This window comes from Lampris incognitus, chromosome 2, assembly GCF_029633865.1.
Source record: "Lampris incognitus isolate fLamInc1 chromosome 2, fLamInc1.hap2, whole genome shotgun sequence".
NCBI lineage: Eukaryota > Metazoa > Chordata > Actinopteri > Lampriformes > Lampridae > Lampris > Lampris incognitus.
The window spans coordinates 39,868,134-39,894,032 of NC_079212.1; the positions used below are offsets into that span (position 1 = coordinate 39,868,134).

Consider the following 25,899-nt stretch of genomic DNA (forward strand, 5'->3'; position numbering starts at 1 on the left):
CTTATTGTGTAGCACCCTCAGCTCGTACGGATGGTGTTGGAACCCTCAGAAAGTCCCCAGGTCGATGTAACAGGTAAACTGTGCTCATGTGTTGGGGTGTTGCATTTTGTGTGCTGGTAGTATAGGCCGAAGTGAACATGTACCCACCTCACAGCTTCTCACCCCTTTCACTCTAGCTAGCGGACAGAACTGGTAGAATGGTGAACTGGAACAATAACACATTTATTTAAACCTAACCCAAAAGTTGGTTTCCCGGAAAAAAACGAAAAAGAAACCTTCACTGTGCCTCTAAACACCTTGATACAGTGTAAACTCAGGTGCACTCTTTTCTCACACCGGTAGAGTTTCTTTTAAGTGTCATGGGACAATAAAACAACCTTATAATTATATATATATATATCTTTAAATCTAAATATAAGTTTAATTTTTAGAATTATAAGAATAAATAATTCTAAATAACACCTACAATAAATAACCAATTTGAATTATTTTATAAATTAAAAAAAATATGGGAAAAAGTGGAGAAGGGAAAAACACTGAGCACTATGAGCTTACATCTAGGATAATAACCCATCCACACAAAATACAATTTTGTGGGGATAACACTCCATTAGCAGCCATGTTACTGGGCAGACTTCTGTGTGTGTCTGAAACGCAGCCTAAATTGTGCAGAAACGTGTCTGCCAGTGACACCACTGGTGAACAATCCATGAAGGTGAATGTGAATAACAATACTACATAGAGCTGCATACGGATATGTGAATCGCAACCCAAAATGTAGCTTCATAATGTAGCATTGTTGCTCGCATTTTCTTATGCAGTTACCTGTATGTCGTGTCGATATTTGCCTTCTCTTGTACAGTACGGCCTAGCTCGGCTAAAGATAAAGTTAAGTTTTGACAGTTGTGGTTTGTCCTGTCTGCTAGTTTCCACACATGTTTAGTGCCATTACAGAAACACACATAAGACTGCCCAGTACTCAACATTATACCTACAAGTGGAGTGTTATCGCTATAACATTATATATATAGTATGTGTGTGTGTTTGTGTGTGTGTGCGCGCATATAAACAGAAAGAGAGCAAGAGATAATGTTGGAAATTGTCAATGTTTCCCTTTCAGGTCAGCACATAGTGCCACTGAAGCAGAGCTGCGAGTTACATGACTCAAGTCAAGTGCCATCTGTAGCACAAACAGAAAGCACCAGCTGACGTATGGTCCAATCTTCCAAGACAAAGCGCCGAACAAAGGCCACAATAACCAATGAAATAGGGCCTGAATTTATCAGATGTTCACTCTATAGTATATAACATGTCATGATGCCTGTAGAGTCCATTATAGGTTAGATTGAGGTGAAGATCATACATAAATAGCTTATATGTATGATAAACATGCTATAGTGTTGATGAACTCTAGGAGAGATATAAGAAACATTCACATCCTCTTCTGTCCAGAGATGGAACAGTTTATTTTCATTCAAAACTAATTATTAACCTTTATACTATTCTGTGCTATAGAATTTGTGCATCATATTACCGAGAATCACACTCAAGAAGGAAGAGACTACACCGGGATTAAGAAATTATTTAAATAAATTCTTTAATGTTTGTAGACATCTTTATAGTTGATTTCAGTTGGTTCTTCCATCCATAATCTAAAGGAATCCTTGAACTTACGGGCTTATCTACACATACGTACAAATTAAAATCATGAGCAGTGCTTCTCATTTGTCCCTTTTTAACACATAAAGTCTTGGTAATATTTGTGTTCGAAGTTGCCATTAGTGTTAATCGTTTAATTCCTATGAGTTTTCTCTTTTAACTGTAAAGACACAACACATATGGGAAATTAGGGACATGAGCAGAGGGAGTATATAAAATTAAGACAGACATATACAGCATCTAGGTGAACAGACAAACGGTACATATAAATTTATATATATATATACAAACATACATACATACATACATACATACATACATGAATAGATAAAGCTAACTCATGAAGCGTCATTAGGCAGCATATAATTGTGATAGTAAACTTAATAATTACAGTGGTAATAACAGCATTAATATGTGTAACAATTATAACGTTGAAAACCAAAATAATGAAACCTCCACACAGTTCCCAGTTTAGTCTTTCAGCGTCAGTGGGAAGAACTGATTCAAGTTTATTCTTTGTTCGGCCACATCCAGTTTTCCTCTAGTGCATGCGTAGATATTTTTTTTTCTCTTTTTATTTAAATTGTCATTTTAGTAAATTATTTGGGCTAAATGTTGTCTGACTGGTAACCACTTTGAGAGGATATGAAAGTATTCTCAAGCAGAAAATTATGGGTTAAAAGCAGTGTGGGTGTGTGTGTGTGGGGGGGGGGTAGTGAATGAACAGATCCATAAACCATCCATCCTTCCCAAAGTTCCTCCAGGTTCATTCTTTGCTCCTCCATGTGGGTGTTGTCCTTGGCTCCTTATTTTTTATTTTATTTTTTTTAAATCATGGGGATTGTACGTTTAAGTTACAGGTGCGCATGCTCGGGTCCTTAAAAAAAAGAAAGAAAGAAAGAAAGAAAATCTGCCAGTACATAACTTATAGACACGTTTCAAAGCTGTAGAAGGGGACGGTGGTGCGGGGAGACGTGTGGACTGGGAGAAGGCGAACACCAACCTCCTTTGCATTGTTGTTGCAGTTGAGGGTGACCGGAAGGCTCTGCTGATGGTGTTTGGGCTGGGAGTTGCGGCGGTGGCGAGGAGGGGGCTGGGGAGGCTGCAAGGCTGGGGGAACGGGGTCTGGCTGGGGAGCCGGGTCGACGTGGTTGCAGTTGATCCTGGCGGAGTCGTCGTCCGCATCCGTGTCGTCGATCAGTGGGATGCCGTGGACCGAGTCGCTGATGAGAAACTCGGGCGGGGGGGTGAATTCGTGGATGGAGTTCCTGGAGTCCTTCTTGTCGATGCCGTCGTACTGAGAGCTACGAAACACTTTCACCACTCGAATCTATCTCAGGTGTTATGGGGTAGAAATGGGCGAGAGAGGGGGAAGGGGCAATGCAAAACGGACAGGACGTGGCAGAACGAGCATGAGAGAAAGTTAACAGGTTGAGAGTTCATACGGATCACGTAGTTAGTTTCCTGTCTTAAATTTGTAGGAAAAAAAATGGTTTGAAGATAAGGGTCTTCAGGAGATGTGATGAGAAGTTAAATCTAAAGATGAGGTATCTCCTATTTGACAAATAAACACCACTGTCTAAATATAACCTCTACAAAATACACTTTACTTTTACTTTGGTGACAGTCATGGGCTACCTTCCTTATGAACTTCTCACAAAACTGTAACATTTGAGAATAAAATTACCCCCACCCTTTTTCTTCCCAATTGAATGTTAGCCAATTACCCCACTCTTCCGAGCCGTCCCGGTCGCTGCTCCACCCCCCCCCCCCCCCCCCCGCTGATCTGGGGAGGGGTGCAGACTACCACATGCCTCCTCCGATACATGTGGAGTCGCAAGCCAATTCTTTTCACCTGACAGTGAGAAGTTTCGCCAGGGGGGATGTAGCGCGTGGGAGGATCACGCTACCCCCCCCCCTGAACAGGTGCCCCGACCGACCAGAGGAGGCGCTAGTGCAGCGACCAGGACACATACCCCCATCCAGCTTCCCACTCGCAGACACGGCCAATTATGTCTGTAGGGAAGCCGGAGGTAACACGGGGATTCGAACCGGCGATCCCCATGTTGGCAGGCAACGGAATAGACCGCCACGCCACCCGGACACCCCGAATAAAATCATTTTGGCATCTGAAATAATATAAAAAATACAAATACAACAGAAATTCTTGAGACTGAAGCAACTTTTGTTGATCTCGAGCAGAAGAAATCCTAATGCTGCAGTTTTCAGTTCCTTACTGAAACCCTCAAACCGTACGGAGCCGTCAGGCTGAGGAGACGCTGTATGTGAAAACATTGACCAGTTACTGAAGATGTTGGACAGGGAAGCCTGAACACAGAAACAAGCCAAGCAACACGGAGCATGCAGCAGCAGCAGCAGCAGCAGCCTGAGCCAGCGCGGGCGAGGTCACCCTGCAGACAGAAACACTCGGCCAGTCATGCACAAACCTCACCCGCGACCCACAGGAGACAACCATCCAGCAAGTAGTATGATAGTTAGCGTGTAATATAATAGTATAATATGTAGTATAATAGTATAGGTTTAGATTTGCTAAATAGCGCGTAATCTGTAGTGATATCAAACGCAAAGCACTTGATAGAAACTAAAGCAAATGCATACGTAAAGGCACAGTTTTCAGGACTATTGTGAACTTGCACTTGATGAAAACCTGTCCCACCAAACCCCCAGTCAGAGATGTATATTGTAGCGAATTCAGGGGACAACGCAATCACAGGAACTGCCGCGGCCGGGAAGCGAACCCGTATCGCCCGCACCGCAGGAGGCATCGCTAACCGCTAGACTAAAGAATCAGACCCGCAATCCAGCGGCCAGCGTGTCTGATTCTTTAGTCTAGCCGTGCACGTTACAATATGAATACTTTAAATGTTAATTCGTCGAAGATATTCAAACAGGGACCCGCGCCAAGTTATTATAGAGAGGATCTTACTATCCATCCATTATCCATACAGCTTATTCTTACTCAGGGTCGCGGGAGCCTAACCCAGCAGTCATCAGGCGGGGAGACACCCTGGACAGGCCGCCAGTCCAACACACACACACACACACACACACACACACACACACACACACACACACACACACACACACACACACACACACACACACAGGGATAATTTAGTATGGCTGGAAACCCACGCAGACACGGGGAGAACACGCAAACTCCACACAGAGGACGACCCGGGACGACCCCCAAGGTTGGACTACCCCGGGGCTCGAACCCAGCACCTTCTTGCTGTGAGGTGACCGCGCTAGCCACCGTGCCGCCTGGATCTTACTATTCATATTTTTATAAATAATGAAAGAAATTAAATACGTATCCACTAATTCAGTTTACAGAAAATTGGGAGTAATCGGTGAAAAGGGAACCGGTCCTAAAAGAAAAACATGCAGCGGTATAAACTTAGATGTCAAAGCTAGTGTGTTTTTGGCAACAATGAAATGATTTCTATGAAAACCTAAATTTGTGAAGGATGTTTCTCTATGTTCACGCTCGTGTAAATACAAAGGCATCCACTTTCTGCAGCACGCAAAGCCACAGTGTAAGACAAAAGGTACCATATGTATTTATTTTAGCAGACCCTTTTCAACCAGTTAATAATAATAATAATACTCTGCCTGAAAAAGTAAGGTCATCTGTTTAGCCAACAGAAAAGGCAGAGCATCACCCAGTACTTCTCATAATGAAGAAACTAGAAAACACAGTTTGTGTTCAATACCCCCCCCCCCCCAAGGAGCCCATTCATTCTGATAAAGTATATGTAAAATACATCAAATTTGTTTTGACCCCCCAGCTCTTCTGGAGGCTGTAAACATTCGAGTACAATGCCACAACTGTCTGTTGAACAAAATAAAGCGTACTTGTTAAAAAAAATTGAATTTAAAAAACGACAAGTGCTGCAGCTTATCTGTCAGTCAGGTCACTGGCGAGCGACTGACGGAAAAACATCCAAAGACTAAACTTGTTCTCACTATTGTTAATGTTGTTATGGTTTCATTTCACTTCATATTCATTACAGCATTGTTGGAGAACCACGAGACACAGGAAAAAGGAAGAGGCGGATCATGAGGACAGGTGTTAATGACAATAATGCAAACTGACAAACATCTATTTTAGTGTTGTGCTCAATTCACCGCACTTTGTTCACTTAAAGAAGGCATGACTATAACAGAAGACCTCTATGACTATTAGATTTTTTTAAAGGGAACAAGAAGACCCATTTTTGTGACAATATCAACAAGACAGTTGCAAGTTAAAGAGGGGAAAAAGGGAATGGGAGGGGGCACGAAAGAGAAGTTCCTGATGTGATTTAATCTTAGTCCAGCGGGCTACTTCCCCTGCAGACGGGACTCTGCTGCAGCCAGGAATCGAACCCGGATAGCCCGCACCACGGGCGACTGCGCTAACCAGTCAGTAATTTTCCGACCCCTTAGCCAAGGACTAGCAAGTCTAGTCATCCGTGGTCGTTACGCCCCCCCCCCCCCGGTATGAACATGGTTCAGACAGGTGCCTTGACCACAACACCAAGTCAAATGAGTTGAACTGGCGCATGAAAAAAAAACAACAAAAAAAACATCAGCCTTCCGGGACTGATGTTAATTTTGGGTGAGGATCTCTGTCGCTGGAATTGAACACCAACACTGACATGAAAAGTTACAAAACATGAAAGACATTTCTCAACGGACTCTCTTTACATACATGACACAGAGATCCATGCTCGGTACGGGACTGACGTAGACAACTGGAGTCCAGTGTTACCACACATGCACAGAAACTGAGTTGCAGTTATTGATGGTGCAGACGCATGGCAGTGAGTTAGAGAATTCATGGTTTTGGGGGTGAAACTGAAGGCTATTATAAAGTATTGTTTCGCTTAATGTAAACTACAATAGTGAGTATTTTAAAGAGTTATTCTGTGAGTGGGCCATCTTTTAAATGCATCTCACCTACACCATTCTCCTCATCTTGGTGTTAGTATAATTTCTTTGCTTTTACCATCTGGGGGACTGCTGTGAAATAAGCCATCCTCAAAAATACACTCTTCAAAGGTAACTAGTCTACACTATGGTGATAGAATACATTAAATATTATTCAAAAACCCCTTGAGTCAAAAAATAATTTGACAAAAGCACAGACGTAGTGCCGGGTAGAGACGTTGCTGTAGATGCCCAGACCATATAAAAGAATACCAGAGCAGAGATGGGCTTTCATAAGCGATCAGAACCAATACCAGCTGTTTTGGGTACACCAAGAGTGTATCTGACCTATGTTTATTAAAGCTTCATTTCTGAAGCTTTTCATGCAAACATCCTATTTAATACTTTCCATTGCAAGCATATTTTAAAGTATACTATGTGAGATTTTCACTCCAGCCTTGCTTATATTTGACTGTGTGTGTAATGATACAGCTGTTGAGGGGAACTCTGGTTTGTTGTTGGCCTTCATTGGGCTCTCTCTCTTGGAATATCTTCTTTTACTACTTTATTAATCCCCGTGGGGCAATTCTTTCTCAGCATTTAACCCATCCTAGATGGGTAGCTAGGAGCAGTGGGCGTCCGCCGTGCGGTGCCCAGGGAGAAACTCCAGTTCATCTTGCCATGCCTCGGTCAGGGGCATGCATGTCTTTTTGAGGGTGGGAGAAAACCCACTGCAGACACAGGGAGAACATGCAAACTCCATACAGAGGACAACCTGGGATGACCCCCAAGGTTGGATAACCCCGGGGGTTCGAACCCAGGACCTTCTTGTTGTGAGGCGACAGTGCTAACCACTGGGCCACCGTGCCGCCTAACTGTATCAGACTGTAAATTAGCTCTTCTGCTGAATTTCACTGTCTGGGAGCCCCAAGCCCCTTTTCTAAGGGTTTAAGTTTATCCAGTTCAAAAGAAGAGAAGCATGCATTGTGACAAACCCCATCGTCAGACCAAGAAAGATCCAGTATGCCTCTTAAATAGCCTCAGACAAAGCTAGGGAAACCTAGTTTTTGATAATAGCATGAGGGAATGTGCTGAGTGAAGGAATGTTATCATTGCTGATGCCCACTTTTCACGACCAGCACACTGCTAACTGGCTAACTACTTCCTCACTGCCCAAGTTCAGTTCTACAGCTGCTGTTCAGAGAGAAGATCTCCACTTTACTGCCAGCTGCTTGTCAACGTGTGGCTAACGTAATCAATACAGGCAAGAGTTCTGGCTGTCAATCTTACATAGTATACCTTTAATGAAATGCCTATTCCATGGAAATACAAGTGATCAACACATGTAGTCGCTGATTTTAATGTTTACTGTCAGGTAGGACTTTACTGAGGATAAATGATTTGACACATAGTGCTTTACATCCTCTCCACGGCAGCTAAATGCAGAAGAATAAATATGGCAGGTAGCGGCAAGTTTGAAAAAGAAGCCAAGCTGTTGTGGCTTACAACAAGATATAGCAGAACAAGCTGGTAGAAGACCTTAACCAACATATACGGAAACATCAATAGGTAAAACTCAGGTTCGACCATGTTTGTTGGTTGGTGGGGACGTTGCTAATGTAAAATAACTAGTGACAGTTTCATTTCAAAATGATCTCTGAGGTTTTGCGTGGTGAGACACAAATTCAGTTACCAGATCACCACCATAGGTGTCAGTAAGTTAAGCAAAGACGTCAATCTCCAGGATTGTAGCCTTAACATGTTTAGCTCCTCAAACTCTCTGTGATCTAAAATGACCAAATTACATGTACAAAGTGATAGATTACAGTATCATTCCAACCTAATTACCATATCACTCTCATAGAATATCATATCATACTCATATCATAACTGCCACTACGGCAGTTATACAACTCAAAACATTAGAATATTACATAAGGACCTGTACAATAACAAAAGCATTGAATGAATGTGCATGGGTGGGTTATTGACCAGGCAAGTGGAGCAAATGTCCCAGGGCTGCAGGCCACAAGGAATCCAGGAACGATTGGGGAACTGTGAACACACAGTGGAAAATGGATCCCACAGTAAAGCCTACCTCAGCATAGCGACAGATTCAACTGTTCCAATCTCTAAATCTATAGTTTTAACTGTTGCAGAGGCCCAGAAAATAGTTTTTATTGATGCAGGCCTGCAACTTTAGTCTCTATTCCTCAAGGGGCAAAAGGTAGTCTCTCAATGTGTCTGTTGAAGCAGGGGCCACAGTTACAGTTTCCACAAATGTGGGTGTTTCAGACACATATTTATGGCTATTAGGGCACTAACAATGCCCAAAGCTACCACCTTGCTGCAACCCATGCACACATCGTAGCCCCATTCTTTCTTTTTGTGCAATGAAAACCAAACAGAATTTGTCAGGACATTAAAATTGTATTAAAAAGAAACAAATGAAAGGATTTCTTCTTCTGGATCATAGACTTGCTAAGGTTGACCATATGATAGGTGACCAGGTGAGTTTTAGCAGGTGGATTGGGGGGGCTAATGGGGGGGGGCACCGAATGGCTTGCCATGTGGTTGCTTAATCCAGCCCTGTAAATGGGAATGTTAAATGCATAATTAATCTTTGCATGCACGACTAAAAAGACACAGGACCTATATTAGAGAGAAAAGCAAAATTAGTAAGTCATTTCTGCACGGGAAAGAAAATAAGGCATTTTGCTGGCTTTTTTTCTATATCGTGAATGAGCAACACATTAATCTGTGAAGAAAGATGAAAAATGTCAAGGAAGAAAAAATTGTTGATTTCATAACCAAAATGTTGAAGGCATATACTCGAAGGTTTACATGATCTTCATATTTAAACCACTGTTCTCCTTGTTTTACCCAAGACAACAAACTTGTTATATGTTAGATTTTAAATAAAACCCCAACTCTACTCTGAGGGTTACGCCATGCTGTTGTTAATATGTGGAAAAGGCTCTAAAATGCTATAATGCCCTTTTTTTGTTTGTTCTCATGATCACTTATTTCTTGGTAATGGCTTGGTAATTTCTAGAAGTTTTATCAGAAAATTCACCAGAAACACCTAAATTATCAGTGATACATATATAAAATCTAAAATCAACTTAAAGTGTGTCATCATTCCTATATCTAGGCCATACTCTGTACGTAAGATTGTTAAATGGTTATCGCAACCAAAATCGATTTCAAATACATCAAAAACAGGCCTGATTTACATATTTTGGGCCTTGACCTGGCATCAAACTTTACTTTATTCCCTTTATACCGCATGCACACCCGCACTTTTAATTGAAACTGTCATACTATCGTTTGAATTTTCGGTTGATTTTTTTTTTATTATATATTTGGGAGATTTTAAAAATGGTTTGTTTAGTGGATAAATTCCTTTGCACATTTCTGGAGTCATTTAGTTGCAACGACGGCCTGACTTTCTGTACAAGGACTGACCCAAAAGTGGTGTATGACACTGTACCGTCCTGGAAATAACACGTCACCATCAGGGACAACTCAATACAAAATCATTAGAATAAATTAATCCTCGTCTTATTTGACAAGTTCACAACACACTTGTGTGTTGATGCTCAGCTAATTAGACCTTAATACACCTACGTGATGAATTCGGTAAGATATTAGCCAGCCTATTTGAGAATCTTCACCAGAACACATCAGATTGCTGACACATAGCCGCCTTGTGGAGGTCAATGTATTCTGCAAACCTCTTCTGGTGAATCAATTATTTCATCGAGAATTACCAAGTATTACCAAGGAAAATCGACCCAACAACTTGAAACACTGACTCAAATGTTTTAAAAGATCTAAATATCCATATCTATTCAGTCGTGGATGAGGCTCGGCGGTGGGGTCAAAACTGGCGGGAATGCCTGCTACAGTATAGTACCTTTATACCATCAGATCCTATGTACAAGCTCAGACAACCAACTTTGACAGGTTTGCATGTTTTCAAATAGGCAGAAACAGGCAGCAAAAAAAAATAAAAAATGAAGCGCAGAAATAGTGTGTGGCTGTGAGAAATGGAATAAGGAAAAGGAATCAGATGAAGAAAAGCAGATTGGCTGAATATACAAGCTATATAGCTGTGAAGGAACAAGGCAAGTGTGTCAAAAGCACCGCAAAGTCGCCACTCTCTCCTCCATACACACACACACACACACACACACACACACACACAATTTCAGCTAACAGGTGCAACTTTATCATGCTCAGTGCTTATAATGATGGTGGTTGGGCTCTTTTTTTTTTCTTTTTTTTTTGCTGATAGCAGATGTTAGAAACTCACTCCCAGGAGCACCAGTTGCATTGGCGGTGGAGAGAACTACGTGAGTGGGAGTAGAAATATTGGTTACGTCATGGAGCTGGCTTAGAACAGATGAGCGGCGGCGCACAGCACCCTGAAAGGAGCCGCTCCTCTTGAAGGTACTCACTACCTCCATCTGTTGGGGAGAGACAGAGGGACACCACAGACACATGACAAACATCTGCATTACTAATGGGGAGGTGTAGAATGGTAGTAGGGAACACCGTGGGCCAGTGATTTATGGTAATAAAGTATGGAGAATTGCATCAACAGGCTTAAAAGGTTCATTGCAAAAATTCAAAACAGGTAGAAATTAATGTCATATAAAGGGATGTGGTGCACGGATGGTGAAAATACTGATGAGGTAAAATATTTGTTGAACCTGCAAATTAAGTCCTTATCATTTTGAAATTAATTTTGTGATTTGTCTGGTAAACAAGAACAATCCCGGCCACATCATTTCAAGAATATAAGCCTCAGAAGGGTAGAGGGGATAAAACTGTTCCCCTCTCCTATGAGAATACGATTTTAGCTTTAAAGACCCCAGGCTTTGTTCTCACTAAGGTCAGAAGAGCAAATGTGGAAGGATTTTTTTCTCCACAGTGCACGTGTCCATAGCACAAGTCTATGTCAACTTTTTTTTTCTGTTTTCTGATGTTTCTGCTTCATACGTACCTACAAGAGAGACAGGTGATAAGCCAGATCAAACCAACATCACATGTACATGGCAGGTTCCTTGGCAGAATGAGTCACTTGGACAGTGGCATCTCAACTACTTTAAGGCAAGGAACTGAAACTCTGACAGGCAATACCGTTCCTAAGGCACTTGTGTTGTGGAAATGGACTTAATCATACTGAACGTGGTACATCAGGTTTATGCAAAAGCAGAAAAAGAAACAGTCAAGTGAAAGATGTCTTAGTCTCATGTCCTATGTCTTGAACTAAGTTTAAGAGAATGGGGAAATAATGGAATGAGAAATAAAACTGATGGAGGGAAGTCATGATTGTACCTGTAATGAATACAGTGTGTGGATGTGCAAGCAGAAATGCTACAGGTGATGCATTAACGGTACTTTTAACTGTAAAACAGGAGAGTTCAGACTCTAAATCAAAGTGTCTGACATCTATAAATCGACCGTCTGTTGTATCATCAGAGACAACACAAATACATAAGATTTGTGAAATGGGAGAATATAGCTTTTCCTTAATATCTATCAAAACAACTTCAATGGATAAAAGGGAAATAAAACATGAAAAATTAGACATCTACATAGAATTATTCAGAAATGTATATTTAATAATCAGAAATGGATAGATGGCCCAATAAAATGAAATGAAATGATAAAATAATAACATGAAATGAAATGGATAGATGGATTGGATGGCCCGGTGACTGCTGAGATAGGCTCCAGCTTCCCGCGGCTTGGATAATGGATGGATGGAGGGTACATGCCATTTGATAAACAGAATGGACTCGACATTGGTTGACATTTCTTTTTCCATGTCTTCAACTTTGCTTTTCTTTTCCGCCAAGTGAAGTACAGTTTTAAATGAGGTTTCACCAGGTGTGTGAGTGATTGGAAAAAGTCTCCACCGTACCTGAGTTTGAATGCGATTAAGCCCCCTGAACCACAGTATCTGTCCTCGGCGGAGCTCCCTCTCGGCGTGGTCGATCTCTTCCTCGTCCTCCGCCATATCTTCATCCAGGATCTCATCTGCGCCCGGCCCGTGCCCGGCCTCCTTTAGGCACTTGAGACGGCTTGTGGGTATGGAGGTGATGACCTGGTCACAACGGACAAAGGACACGTTGATGCGTGAGATGTAATTTCCTTACCATGTGACCTTGCCAGGCTTGAATCTGAACCCGCTGAAAGCCCCGTGTGCACCATTACACTATGTAGAAGAGAGGAAGTGTGAGTTGTTGGTACAATAGCAGTCCCTCAGGGCACTCGGTCTCTCTAATGAACGCCACTGAGGAAGTTTAGTAAAGTGGAAACGACTGCGTCCCATGCATGTGTGAGGACAGAAATAAAAGAAGGCGGTTGGTACCTGTCCCCACAGCAGCTCTCCAAGTCCCACGAACAGACACCACAGCCACTGCTCCATACTGAGCGGTGTGCAGCTGAAAGGCTTCCCTCCAAACTGCACAATCACAATCTGAACAGGACAGAACACATTAAAGGCCATGGATGGACACGTCCATTTCAGCAAGGCACCGAGCTGAGCTAGCTTCATGTTTTACACTTTAATATCTGGAATAACTGGGTTTCATTTGTTATCATTTGGTAATAAGTTAAATAAAGAATAAATTTGACACATGATGGCCTGTTCAGGTCGTCTCCCTGCCTGCCGCCCAATGACTGCTGGGATAGGCTCCAGCATCCCGTGACCCTACTCAAGATAAGCGACTTGGATAATGGAGTGGATGGATTCCGTATGTTGTTTTTGGAAATTAAATGCATTTCAATCTTTATTTATTTATTTTTATTACTGGATACGTTGTTTTCCCAAACATCGTTGAAATTCATTTCCTAATTAGTTCTAAAATGTTCTGTGTTACTATTTGCTCTATGTAAACTATTTTCACTGATGTAACCGAATAAATCCAATATTCTCTGAAGCTATTCATGTTTCCAGGCAAGTCTCTTGTCTTCGACAGTTGCTGTGAGAACCACAGTAAAACAATTTCAGCAAATTATTTGAGAAGTGAACAATTTAATCAAACTGTCAGTATTTTTGCAGGGTGTTGTTTAACCAAACATTGAATCAAATGTGGTGAAGAAGACTGCCAGATTAGATTTAAAGATTTGTAGAGTAAAATTAATGACTCTTCCATCCAATAGCTCACCTAATACGTCCTTGTCTTTCTAAGTAGCACTGATGCCCCTTGCACAAAAAGTGATTTTCAGAAAGTCACATTTTTGTTAATAGGAGCCAACCTTATCTTAATGTTTGTTTAAGATGGAGAAATGTTTATTTAAGTTGTTTTTCCCCCCCTTTTTCTCCCCAATTGTATCTGGCCAATTACCCCACTCTTCCGAGCCATTCCGGTCACTGCTCCACCCCCTCTGCCGATCCGAGGAGGGCTGCAGACTACCACACGTCTCCTCCAATACATGTGGAGTCGCCAGCCGCTTCTTTTCACCTGACACAGGAGTTTCGCCAGGGGGATGTCACGCTATTCCCTCCAGGCCCCCCCCCCCCAAACAGGTGCCCCGACTGACCAGAGAAGGCACTAGTGCAGTGACCAAGACACATACCCACATCTGGTTTCTCACCCATAGACACAGCCAGTTGCGTCTGTAGGGACGCCCGACCAAGCCGGAGGTAACACGGGGATTCGAACCGGCAATGGAATAGACCGCTACGCTACCCGGACACCCCTTTAAGTTGTTTTTTGACATATGCTTTGACATACAATTTGACATACCAGTGATATTAAATTACGATGTATTTCCTGCCTTCATGCCCAATGTAATTTGAATATGTAATACATTTCATTTCTAATATTATGACTCTTGAGTACTTAATATGTTTGATTGGCCAATTCAAGCCAATAGTCCCTTTGTTGATCTGTTTCCATTCAAATGTTATCCAGAGTTGCTGAGCCACTAATTCTGCTGATCTTATTGATCAATGTATGATTACTTCTTTGAGTGCCAGTAATTGTCTCATATGGAGCAATACAAATTCCAATACTGACACTGCCAACTGTGATGTGGTCCTGTTTCTGCTGTCTGTAATATCAATTTAGTTCCATGTAGTCTTGAAATTTATGTAAGACAATAAAACCTTCAATTTAGCCATAATTTTCTGCCTCTGTTTTATTATCTGTTCTCTAAAAAGGCCCACATTAGAGAATGGGCCCTGCTTAATACAACTTAACTTCATACCAGTAAGCCCAATAATGGTTCATTATTGCTTATTTACATCATTTTTCACTGAAACATAGTTATGAATAATTTCAATACTTGGTTTGCTTCCACCATAAAGAGATGCAAATTCTACCTCGGAAAAGGTGTTATGTGTGTTCCTGAGCCAATTTACTATGATCACCATCATCTCACCTGTAATGTTTAATATAAAGGTAAGATACATTTTCTGTCTCACCTGCATGGCGAAAGTACCTAGGACAATACTGCAGAAAATGGGGTTGGAGAAGACGCCATCAAAAACATTCCTCTCCCCGTGGATCTTGCGGGCATTGATCTCATTAAACAACTGCATGAGTACAAAAGTGTTGAAAATGATGGTGTAGTGCTCAGAAGGGGGCAAATGCAACGGAGCATTGCGTCCACTCTGGATATTGAAGAGTTTCTCACCTGGGATGAAAAATCATATTAATATTAGTAACCATCTAAGACTATAAGGAAAATCAATTTACTGGATTCAAGGAAATGAAATTTAATTCACCCAAACCAAACACCAAACTGAGCTTTCAAAGACTGGCTATTATTGCTAATAAGTGGGATATTCCGTCATGCCCCTCTATAAACCTACCTACTCTTCTGAATAAATTGGATTGTTTTTGTTGAAATGTTGAAGTGTGTTTGGTTTTTCTTCTGCAGTCATAGTTAAGATCATTTGTCTATTCAGGTGGTGCCAACATGCAGAGAAAGAAATTGAACACAACAGAAAAACAAACATGCAATACAGAAATTAAATAGTGGCAAAACCTATTTGCATCACATCAGGAGGTATGACTTGTTTTAAGATTGACAATGGGTTTTGCAAAAATGCAACTGTCAATTTTGATTTATGAAGCAGATTGATGAGGCGAGTAAGATCAGTCCTTTAAGTCCCTAGTATTAGTAAGCGTCCTTAAACCCCTCTATAAAAGCCAGCTGTCTTCACCAAACTATCCACTTGCCCTCAGACCACATCCTGACATCTTATAGAGCCACTCTGAGTCTGTTCTGTCATTACGAAGAAGGAGATACAGGAACATAACTGACAGTCTCTCACATGAAAGCCTCAAATATATGACCTCATCTTAAATCATTCTCAATGACATTTTAATGAGTACAGGTCAGTGGTGCTCAGTTCATTTATACAGATGAAATTTTAGAGCTCTTACTAATGGCCAACTCTATCAGTCTTTCCATTTTGCTAATAGGAAAAACGAGTCAATAATTATCACCACATGTATCCGATAATATTTGCATGACAAACTGCTTAAATTTGCAGATGACATCAATCTGGCCGGCCTCATTTCCCAAAGCAACAAGTCCATGAGCAGTTTTAATGTACCATTCAATATTTTAGTAGACAGTCAATCATCTGGAACCTAACACATTTAAAATTTACCAAAGGAAACTGCTCATCATCCATTACAGATCACTTTTTTATGGACCCAGTCAATACTGTTCCTATAGTCCAAAGTTTTCAACATCCCCAAATTGGAGGAAAATATCCTCCGCTGAAATAAGAAACTCAACAAATTATGCTTTTCCTGTGGTGACCAGTTCTAGAAATGCCTTATAGATCAATAATTGAAGCATAGTCCATTATAATCTTTTTTTCCCATTTAGCTCTTCCTGTACTCCAGGACTAGATCCACTGTATATGCAATACATCCAAGTGAGTGCTTAACTGTTATCTATCCTCAATGAAGGAACTCAATGACTCCAGAGCGAAGGGGAAATAAGGGCAACTGACGCCATTCCTGCACTCCCTAGGAACTTGCTGTCTCTAAAAGTTTGGTCTGGGTGATGCTGTTGGACAATTAAGACCAGGATCCCACAATCGACCTCTTGGCACATCAGAATGGGCTTTTCAACGTCACTAAGATTTTATTACACATCCTCTATCTCCTCTATCATCCTCTCCCACAAACTCCCCCTATATCCATTCCTTGTGGTCACCTACCAACAAACAGAAGAGAGAAAATGATGATTAGTTGGTAGACGGCATGTCCCAGAATATTCTTCATCATAGTGCGGGAAATGAGGGGATTGTTTCTGCCGTAGGGTTTCCTTAACAGCAGGGCTTCAGTAGGCGGCTCGGTAGCCAATGCCAGCGAAGCAAAAGTGTCCATGATCAGATTCACCCACAACATTTGCACTGCTTTTAAAGGAGAGTCCTAAAGACAGTAATGGAGAAAAATGAGAGCGAGAGAGAGACAGAGAAACAGAGAGAGAGGAGGTGGCGTAAAGGAATTAAGAAGCTTGCACTGGAAAAATTGTGAATGTTGTGCATGAAAAGCACATTGGACAAATGTGTAAGGGTATGCACTTTCTGGTATGACACTGATATGTGAGAATTGCACCAGTTAAAAAACTAGCTTTCTTCTATACAAACACAGTAAACACTGGTGTAGATGTCAACAGATTGACTTAAGAAGAGGCATATCATCAGGCAAATCCTCTCTAATCTTTGAATATAAATAGGCTCCTAATTCCACAGTAAGGTCTTGTTTTTGAACTACTATTGGAGTAACAGCTAGTTTATTGTACCTCAAAAGACTAAAATATAGTTGAAAAGGAGTAAAATATCACTCGTGATCAAGAGAAATATCGATCCATGGCACTGAAAGGGGAGCTCAGCAGCTATGCTAGGCTTTATGTAGCTTCTAGGAAAACCAACCCATACACATGATAGTTACCCGTGTGATACACGCCCCGGAGAAGGCCACGATGACAGCCACAACGTTAACAGTGAGTTGAAACTGCAGGAACTTTGAAATGCTGTCATAGACATTTCTTCCCCACATAACAGCTTTGACGATGCTAGAGAAGTTATCGTCGGTCAAGATGATGTCGGAAGCTTCTTTCGCTACATCCGTGCCGGCGATGCCCTGGGCAGAGACACAGATTAGGTTCTCTTATGCTAGTTCAGACCTTTGATATGACAGTATGTTTTTATCTGTAAACATATATCTATTTTTTTCCATCATCACTCTTGTCATCTTAATCATTCCTGCTCGCTTGGCATGGATTAACTGGTGGAGAGATTTGAAATTCAGGAAACTAGTTACTCTAAACCAGGTTACAGTAGGTCTTACAGTTGTGGAAGATAACATTTATTGGAAATGGTCGGTACTTTGAAGTGGATCATGTTTGGACTTTGCCATTTGTTTCTTCTCTCTCTCTTCCTTACTAGTTTACCATCTGACTACGTCTCACTTGTTTCTCTTCGTTACACTTCCTCTCTGTTTCTCTATCCTATGTTCATGTATTTCTCATATTTTCTTCTGAGTTTTTTATCATTTAATATGGAATGCTCCTGTCCAAGTCTACCTTATAAAGACATTGTCGAGCCCAGCAGGACTAACCCGGTTAAATAAAGGTACAGTCGATAGAATTGTGAGAATGATCGCCATAAATTCTTACCATGGCAAAGCCAACATCAGCCTTCTTCAGGGCAGGCCCATCATTTGTCCCATCGCCTGTGACTGCCACAACCTGTCGCTGTTCCAATACTGTGCTGTCAATGATACCTGCCAGGAAGTGAGAAGTAATATCATGTTGCACACAGCGGGATACCTCAGCATTTTCCCCAGTTGAATGCATTTTATGTTTTATTGCTATTTATGATGACAAACCTCCTGTATTAAACGGAAACACCCACCTTTTACTAGAGTGTGTTTGTCTGTTGGGGAGGACCGGGCTAAAACCCTCAGCTTGGGCCAGATCTTGTCAATGCGCTCTTGTTCAATCTGTTCAGACCATAAATATCATATTAACATCTCACTGAGTTAGCCAATCAGTTGTGTTTAAGCGATGTTCTCCGTGCAGACTGCGGTCTCTTACTGTACCTCTCCCTTCTCGTTCCTGATTCGTCGATTGAAATCTTTGCCCTCGAGGCACAGGAAGTCGTCACCTGGCTGAATAATGCCGCATTTTGATGCAATAGCGCGTGCAGTGTTAATGTTATCGCCTGTCACCATGCGCACAGTGATACCTGCCCGTTGGCATTTTTTGATGGCATCTGGGACCTAGGAAGGAGGGAAGGAAAGTTATTAGCATGAGGAATGTACATTTAGGTGCCACAACTATAAAGTTAAGTCGTTGTGGTATTCTATAGGTCAGTGATGACCCATTACTGCCTTGACCCAGGTAACCATTTTATCATGATTCTGGGAGCTGACTCCACTACCAATACTCACAGGTGCCTCACAAGTTTGAACTGTGAATTAGTATCATGTCATGTAAAAAGTCAAAATAGTGTCTTATCTTGTCCTCCAGATGAGAGGGGTTCAGATTGCAAATGGTTTTTGTTTTTTTGTTAAACCTCAGTAGTTACTGCATGAATCTAATAGCATAATCATGCCTTAATCAACTTGAGTCAACAATACTATGTAAATAATTATTGTTAATTCACGAAAACATTTTAAGGCAGTGTCTTGGATTTACTTTGAAGGAACGATGAGAAGAAATCAATTTAATTCCAAAGTTCTAAATAAGTCAAAGGATGAGCTGAGTGTGCTGAAAACCACTGGAGGTGAAAGAAAACTTAATGACTGAGTTTGTCGACCACAAAGGGGATTTGCAAGGTGAAATTTGAATGACAGTGAATGCGTTTCATAACTATAAGGCACATTCCCAAAATGATGATTAAGTCATTAAAATCCAATATTTTATTAATTGAAGCTTTACTGCGTGGCTCAAATAACATCAGTAATGCACAACATTGCTTCATAGACCTAATGAATATAACAGGACTGGCAAAAAAAAAAAAGTCTTTATAATAAAATAAGCTTTCCCAATTCAGATTCTCATTGTCACTGGCACTACATAAATGAGGGAAGCCTTAGTAATACTTGTATTTGGGTATTTCTATGTAACAAATAGCAAAGCATAACACATAACAACAGCTACTGTGATCTACCTCAGGACGGACTGGATCCTCAATGCCAATTACAGCAATGCAGACCAGGTTGGTTAAAATGTCCGCCTCATTGTCCCAGTCAGGCTCTGGGACAGCAGGGATGTCTCGGTAGGCGACACCAATGGTTCGTAGGCCATCACATGCCATGGGCTCTATCACCTTCTTAACCATTTCGTCACGGTCACGTGGACGGAAAGTCCGAAGCTCACCCCCTGCAGCCATGACAGCTGAGCACCTTCCAACACAGAAGTACAGGTTATTGATCAGAGCAAATTTAATTTCAGGACCCAAATTGGTCAATGGTCAGCAGTCTACTTGTAGGCTAGTCTCTTGTGTTGCTCTCAGCACGTCAGTGTTTCCACCTCTGAAATTAATGTCATGCAAGTTAGCATGGCTAGCAGCAGAAAAGCATCAGTGTCTCCTCAACTGATCTGATTTTAAAAAATTAGTGTAGTTGTACTGTATGCAAAGGGCTGCAGTTTATAAACCATTAACTCATGCTATGTGAGGTTTGTAATGTGTTTTTACAATTGTGTTGAATGTTTAACTTTAGGTCACTTTAAAGATTGATACAATTATTAATTATTAAATATCTTAGTAAAAAATATCATTTTAAAATTAAAATAACTGATGCAGGAAACCTAGCTTTGTTATTTTTTTAGCATTAACCTAACCTTTGTATCATGATTCCTCAAAACTAACTGTAAAAGTATAAATGAGCAAAACTGGTATAGATTTTTATTTACATGACTTTTATTATCACCATTTATTTAAATCGTGGGCTCCCAGTAAGTAAAAAGTATCTGGGGCGTCCAGGTAGCGTAGCAGTCTATTCTGTTGCCTACCAACACAGGGATCGCCGGTTCGAATCCCCGTGTTACCTCTGGCTTGGTCAGGCGTCCCTATAGACACTATTGGCCGTGTCTGTCAGTGGGAAGCAGGATGTGGGTATGTGTCCTGGTCGCTGCACTAGTGCCTCCTCTGGTCTGTCGGGGTGCCTGTTCGGGGGGGAGGGGGAACTGGGGGGAATAGCATGATCCTCCCACGTGCTACGGCCCCCCGGTGAAACTCCTCACTGTCAGGTGAAAAGAAGCGGCTGGCGACTCCACATGTATCAGAGGAGGCATGTGGTAGTCTGCAGCCCTCCCTGGATCAGCAGAAGGGGTGGAGCAGTGACCCATTTTGAACCAAGGTATTTACACCATTTTGAAGCGCAGCATCACAAGCACAAAAAATACTTTAAGAACAGAGGGGAACACTAAAACAAAACTGCAATACAAAACATACAGTGAGAGGATGTCAGGTGAAAGGCTGTTTCATTATTTAGGGGCTACAGCAGCAAAAGCATGATCGACTTTCAACTTTAACCCAACAATGCAATGACCAAAACCTCTTGGTTTGAGGATGTGAGAGATCTCACATTTATAAGGTTAAAAGCTGAACAACATGTTATAATAAGTGCAATAGCAGCTTGACAGACACAGGTGAACAAAGCACAGCAATAGCCCCGACACGATGGCACAAAAGCATGAATCATTTTCTTAGTGTCTTTAGAGGACAGCATGTTAGAATTTAGCGTTCGCTCTCAGTTGGACAAAGCTTAACAGAAAACGTTTTTTGGTGTTATTCAACGTTTAGTGCAGGGTCAAAGGTGAAACCTAAAGCTTTGATATTTGAGAGAAGATTTGGCGTTTGAAAGATTTGATATTGGGCATCTACAACTTGTCCTGACAACAGTCTTGACATCATCCTGTGCCTTTTTTTTACTGAGAATACATTGCTCAAATTTAGCACAGTTTCCCTTCAATTCTACACTTCTTTCCAAGTTAAGGCTTGTGTCATGTAACTTTCTGAAGTGATTCTCACTCACTTTTTGAGCAGTATCTCAGAAGCACCTTTGCTGTATAGGCGGAAGGATCCATCTGGAAGCTGCACCACGGTGCTCATGGATTTGCGTACAGAGTTGAAGGTGTAGACCTTGTAGAGTTTCTCCTCGGGTACCTGCTCTCGGATGGGGGCGTAGTCTCTCTTAAGATCCAGGACTAAGCCTAAGAGGGCACACTCTGTCTTATTGCCCACCTGTTTGGGTAGGCCCCCCTCTTTATCAGGTGGCTAAAGAGGGAAAGTTGAGGAGAAAAGGAAAATAATCAAAGGTCATAACAAAAGAAAATACATTCAAGTTCAGTCTGAAAGAAGGAACATGTTTTGTCCCACACACCCCCCCTTTTCTCCCCAGTTGTATCCAGCCAATTACCCCACTCCTCTGAGCCACCCCGGTCACTGCTCCACCCCCTCTGCCGATCCGGGGAGGGCTGCAGACTACCATATGCCTCCTCCGATACATGTGGAGTCGCCAGCCGCTTCTTTTCACCTGACAGTGAGGCGTTTCGCCAGGGGGGGTGTAGCGTGTGGGAGGATCACGCTATTCCCCCCAGTTCCCCCTCCCCCCCGAACAGGTGCCCCAACTGACCAGAGGAGGCGCTAGTGCGGCGACCAGAACACATACTCACACCCAGCTTCCCACCCACAGACACGGCCAATTGTGTCTGAAGGGACGCCTAACCAAGCCGGAGGTAACAAGAGGCTTCGAACTGGCGATCCCCTTGTTGGAAGGCAATGGATAGACCGCCACACCACCCGGACACTAGAAGGAACATGTTTAACGGTGCGCAGGTCCGCTCTTAAATGAAAATGTCATCGGTTTTGAGATGTCACACAAACCAGCATGGGGTTTCCTTATGGAAAATGTCATAACAACACCATTAATCTTCTCACCATAATCTTAGAGGTATATGCACTGTTGATGGAGATGGAGCTGACCAGCATCTCCAGCACCTTAGGGTTGAGCTGGTCAGCGTCGGGGACTTCACAGAAGTGATGATCGCAGGCGTAGACCTGCACTGCAGTCATGCGGTTGGTGGTCAGCGTGCCCGTTTTATCAGAGCAGATGGCCGTTGCATTGCCCATGGTCTCGCAGGCATCCAAGTGACGTACCAGATTGTTGTCCTTCATCATTTTCTAGAATAAGTGCAGGGTCATAAAAGTGACAAACAGTTATTACAGTTAAACTGTCTTCCGCTTTGATTTACTTCATGGTGTTCACTTGACAGGCATAGTGCGCTGGGCAAACTCAGCAGGAGTAGGTGCCATAGGCATTATGAGCAGACACCTGGGATATTTTTTTCTCCTCAAATAAGCTCCAAACAGCTGCCTCAAATACCTCTTACTTTTCTTGCCCACCTAGTCCTCAGTTCAATAGTTCAACTAAAAGCCCACAGACACAAATCATACCCACTGATGATAGATTGTTAATGTATGACTGATATTTGGTTGTTTCATGCAAGTGTTAACTAAAGGTAAAAGTGTAGATCAGTGTCGACATACTATTGGTGCTCTGTCTGTCTCTGTTATGGATGCAGAGGACATTCAGAAGGTTTTATTTGAGGTTATAAATTGCAACCCAGACCGCCTTGGCTAGGTGATGACTGATTTATGACTGAGTTTTCTATCTGTCTGTCTGGCTGGCTATCTCTCATTCTGTCCACCTGTCTGTCTATCTGTCTGTCTGTCTGTCTGTCTTTATCTCATTCTGTCTGCCGGTCTGTCTGTCTGGCTGGCTGTCTGTATGTCTGTCTGTCTGCCTGTCTGTCTGTATGTCCGTCTGTCTGCCTGTCTGTCTGTCTGTCTTTTTGTCCTTCTTTCTGTCTGTCAAAAATAAAGAAAAATACATTTTTGATTCACCCCAAGCCTAACTGCTGGGAAACATTAAAATCTTTTCTGTGCATATTCAGAAGTTACTCACCATGACACATAAAACCCATGACACATAAAACCCATCACACACACACACACACACACACACACACACACACACACACACACACACACACACACACACACACACACACACACACAGTAGCCAGATGAGAATAGCTCACCTTAACAGAGTAAGCCAAAGAAATGGTGACAGCCAATGGTAAACCCTCAGGCACTGCCACGACCAGCACAGTCACACCGATGATGAAGAACTGGACAAAGTACTGCACGTAGACAGGTGTGCACTCTGTAATCCACGGCCTGCCCTCCACCACGAAGGTTTCAATCACAAAGTAGACGACTAGGATGATGACTGTGATGGCGGACATGACCAAGCCTGGAAAAAAAAAGATAGTTGAGTCATGAGCTGTGAGAAACCTTACTTGACACTTAGCATGGCCACTGCAGTTACACAGCATGAGAGGTGCACGGACGGATTTTGCTTCTCTGCAGAGATATAATTTAGCTATTTCTATTTTTTCAATAAAAAGCCAAAGTTCTTTTTTTTCTAAGCCCAAACAACAAAGAAGAAATGAATAAGAAATCATGGCTAAAATAATTTCAACCCACCTCATTAATGATGCAACGGTAAGATGCCTTGACATGCCAAAGGAATACAACAAACTCTAACTGCAAGAGGATGTGAGTCTATGTTGGCTTTGCAATGAGCGTGAATCTCTCCTCGTGGAGGGACCTCATTCAGACAGCTGAACCCGCGGTGTCACTGCTGCATGGCATTTGACTTAGTCTACTTAGCTATCAGGACGCCTCCTGATGCCCCCAAACTCCACTTAAAATTCGGCTTTGAACCCCGCCACCTAAATTCAAATTGCAACTGGCCCTAATTCATGTACAGTGCATGCGAGGGAATAGGTAAGCGCAGATAAAAGGAGAGCCATCAAATTAAATCTGCCTTACCTGCCTTCCCAATTTGCACTGCCAGTTTAGTGAGCTTGCCCTGGAGGACCGATTTTTCTTTTTTCGGCACACTCGCCTTCTTCTTCTCTTTCTCCTCCACTTCGCCACCTTCGGCGCTCTTCAGGGGCTGCATCTCCATGGCAACAGCCTCATCCTGTTTCTTGGCTTGGGTATTAAAAATGTGGTTAGGTAGCCGAGGGGACAACAGTCGTATTTCTCTTTAGCGCAGTTTCACTTGGTTTGAGTTGGTTCAATATGAATCCCTGATACCTCCGTTTCATTTAATTATGAAGAGACAATGGTTGCCATGGGCCTCGGAAAATAAAGTGAAAAATGCCTTTTGGGCTGAGAGTCTAATCATTACCTGGAAGTAATTATTTCAAACCATCTTTTGGAATTTTTTTTACTTTAAGAGAAAAACCCATCTGACACCGAGATATGCTAAGCTTACCTTTGTTCTGACTGGTCTCTAGCGTCCCATCTGGCTTCCCTGCAACAAAAAACGTTAAGGGCCAAATTATATTTAATTAAGGAAATCAAAATTAATCTTTGCAGGTCACACTGAATTTAGTTTATTTACAGTATGCTTTAAGATTTTTAATCATGAGTGCTTATGAAGTTACTTTTACTGCCCCCTTTTATTGTCGGTAAGTAGTCTGTTTTGCATCTAGCGCAGCAATAGAGTGCAAGCCTTTTTCTACATCCCCAATTCACCAGAGTTGAATTGATAGAATGGGGACTTAATGAATCATAATGAATCATTAAATTATGGCTGAGGGCTGGTTAGAAACCCGCATCTCATGAGGTAAATATAATTAAATCGTATGAGAAACTTGGCAGAATCATTGGTAAGCAGTAATGAAAATAAAAAATGCAAATGGGAAAGCCAATAATTATGGAAATGATCTCCCTGAATTATGACCCTCTAAATATATGGAATCTGGGACTAGTGCGGCAGTATTACAGCTTTCATTACCATCTTTAAACTTTGCAAGTTCGTTTTTTTATGGCATTTTATTATGGTACTTGACTTCCTATGCAGGTGCTCTGCTGCGATTGTCTTTATGCCTGATTGCAAGGAGAGATATCAAGCAAATAAGTCTCTTTTTTTTTTTTTAATTTCACCCTTTTTCTCACCAGTTGTATCCAGTCAATTATCCCACTCTTCCGAGTGATCCCGGTCGCTGCTCCACCCCCTCTGCCGATCCGGGGATGGCTGCAGACTACCACATGCCTCTCCCCAATATATGTGGAGTCCCCAGCCGCTTCTTTTCACCTGACAGTGAGAGTTTCGCCAGGGGGATGTAGCACGTGGGAGGATCATGCTATTCCCCCCAGTTCCCCCTCCCCCCGATAGGCACCCTGAACCAACCAGAGGAGGCGCTAGTGCAGCGACCAGGGTACAT

The 25,899-nt window shown here is 42.1% G+C and overlaps 1 protein-coding gene across 1 annotated transcript in view; it reads right to left on the minus strand.

The window, feature by feature from the left end:
- Window positions 1–2,584: 2,584 nt before the first annotated feature.
- atp2b3a (ATPase plasma membrane Ca2+ transporting 3a) overlaps window positions 2,585–25,899 on the minus strand; it is a 52,629-nt gene continuing 29,314 nt past the window's right edge. Inside the window, exons 7-22 of the mRNA XM_056299695.1 lie at window positions 24,945–24,983; window positions 24,494–24,658; window positions 23,698–23,912; window positions 22,535–22,777; window positions 21,630–21,871; window positions 19,760–19,994; window positions 18,687–18,866; window positions 18,500–18,587; window positions 18,262–18,368; window positions 17,535–17,726; window positions 16,799–17,012; window positions 15,041–15,252; window positions 12,980–13,087; window positions 12,530–12,712; window positions 10,980–11,066; window positions 2,585–2,989 (exon numbers count right to left, since the gene is read on the minus strand). Coding sequence (XP_056155670.1) covers window positions 2,585–2,989; window positions 10,980–11,066; window positions 12,530–12,712; window positions 12,980–13,087; window positions 15,041–15,252; window positions 16,799–17,012; window positions 17,535–17,726; window positions 18,262–18,368; window positions 18,500–18,587; window positions 18,687–18,866; window positions 19,760–19,994; window positions 21,630–21,871; window positions 22,535–22,777; window positions 23,698–23,912; window positions 24,494–24,658; window positions 24,945–24,983 — 2,915 coding nt within the window. The remainder of the gene's footprint in view (window positions 2,990–10,979; window positions 11,067–12,529; window positions 12,713–12,979; window positions 13,088–15,040; window positions 15,253–16,798; window positions 17,013–17,534; window positions 17,727–18,261; window positions 18,369–18,499; window positions 18,588–18,686; window positions 18,867–19,759; window positions 19,995–21,629; window positions 21,872–22,534; window positions 22,778–23,697; window positions 23,913–24,493; window positions 24,659–24,944; window positions 24,984–25,899) is intronic.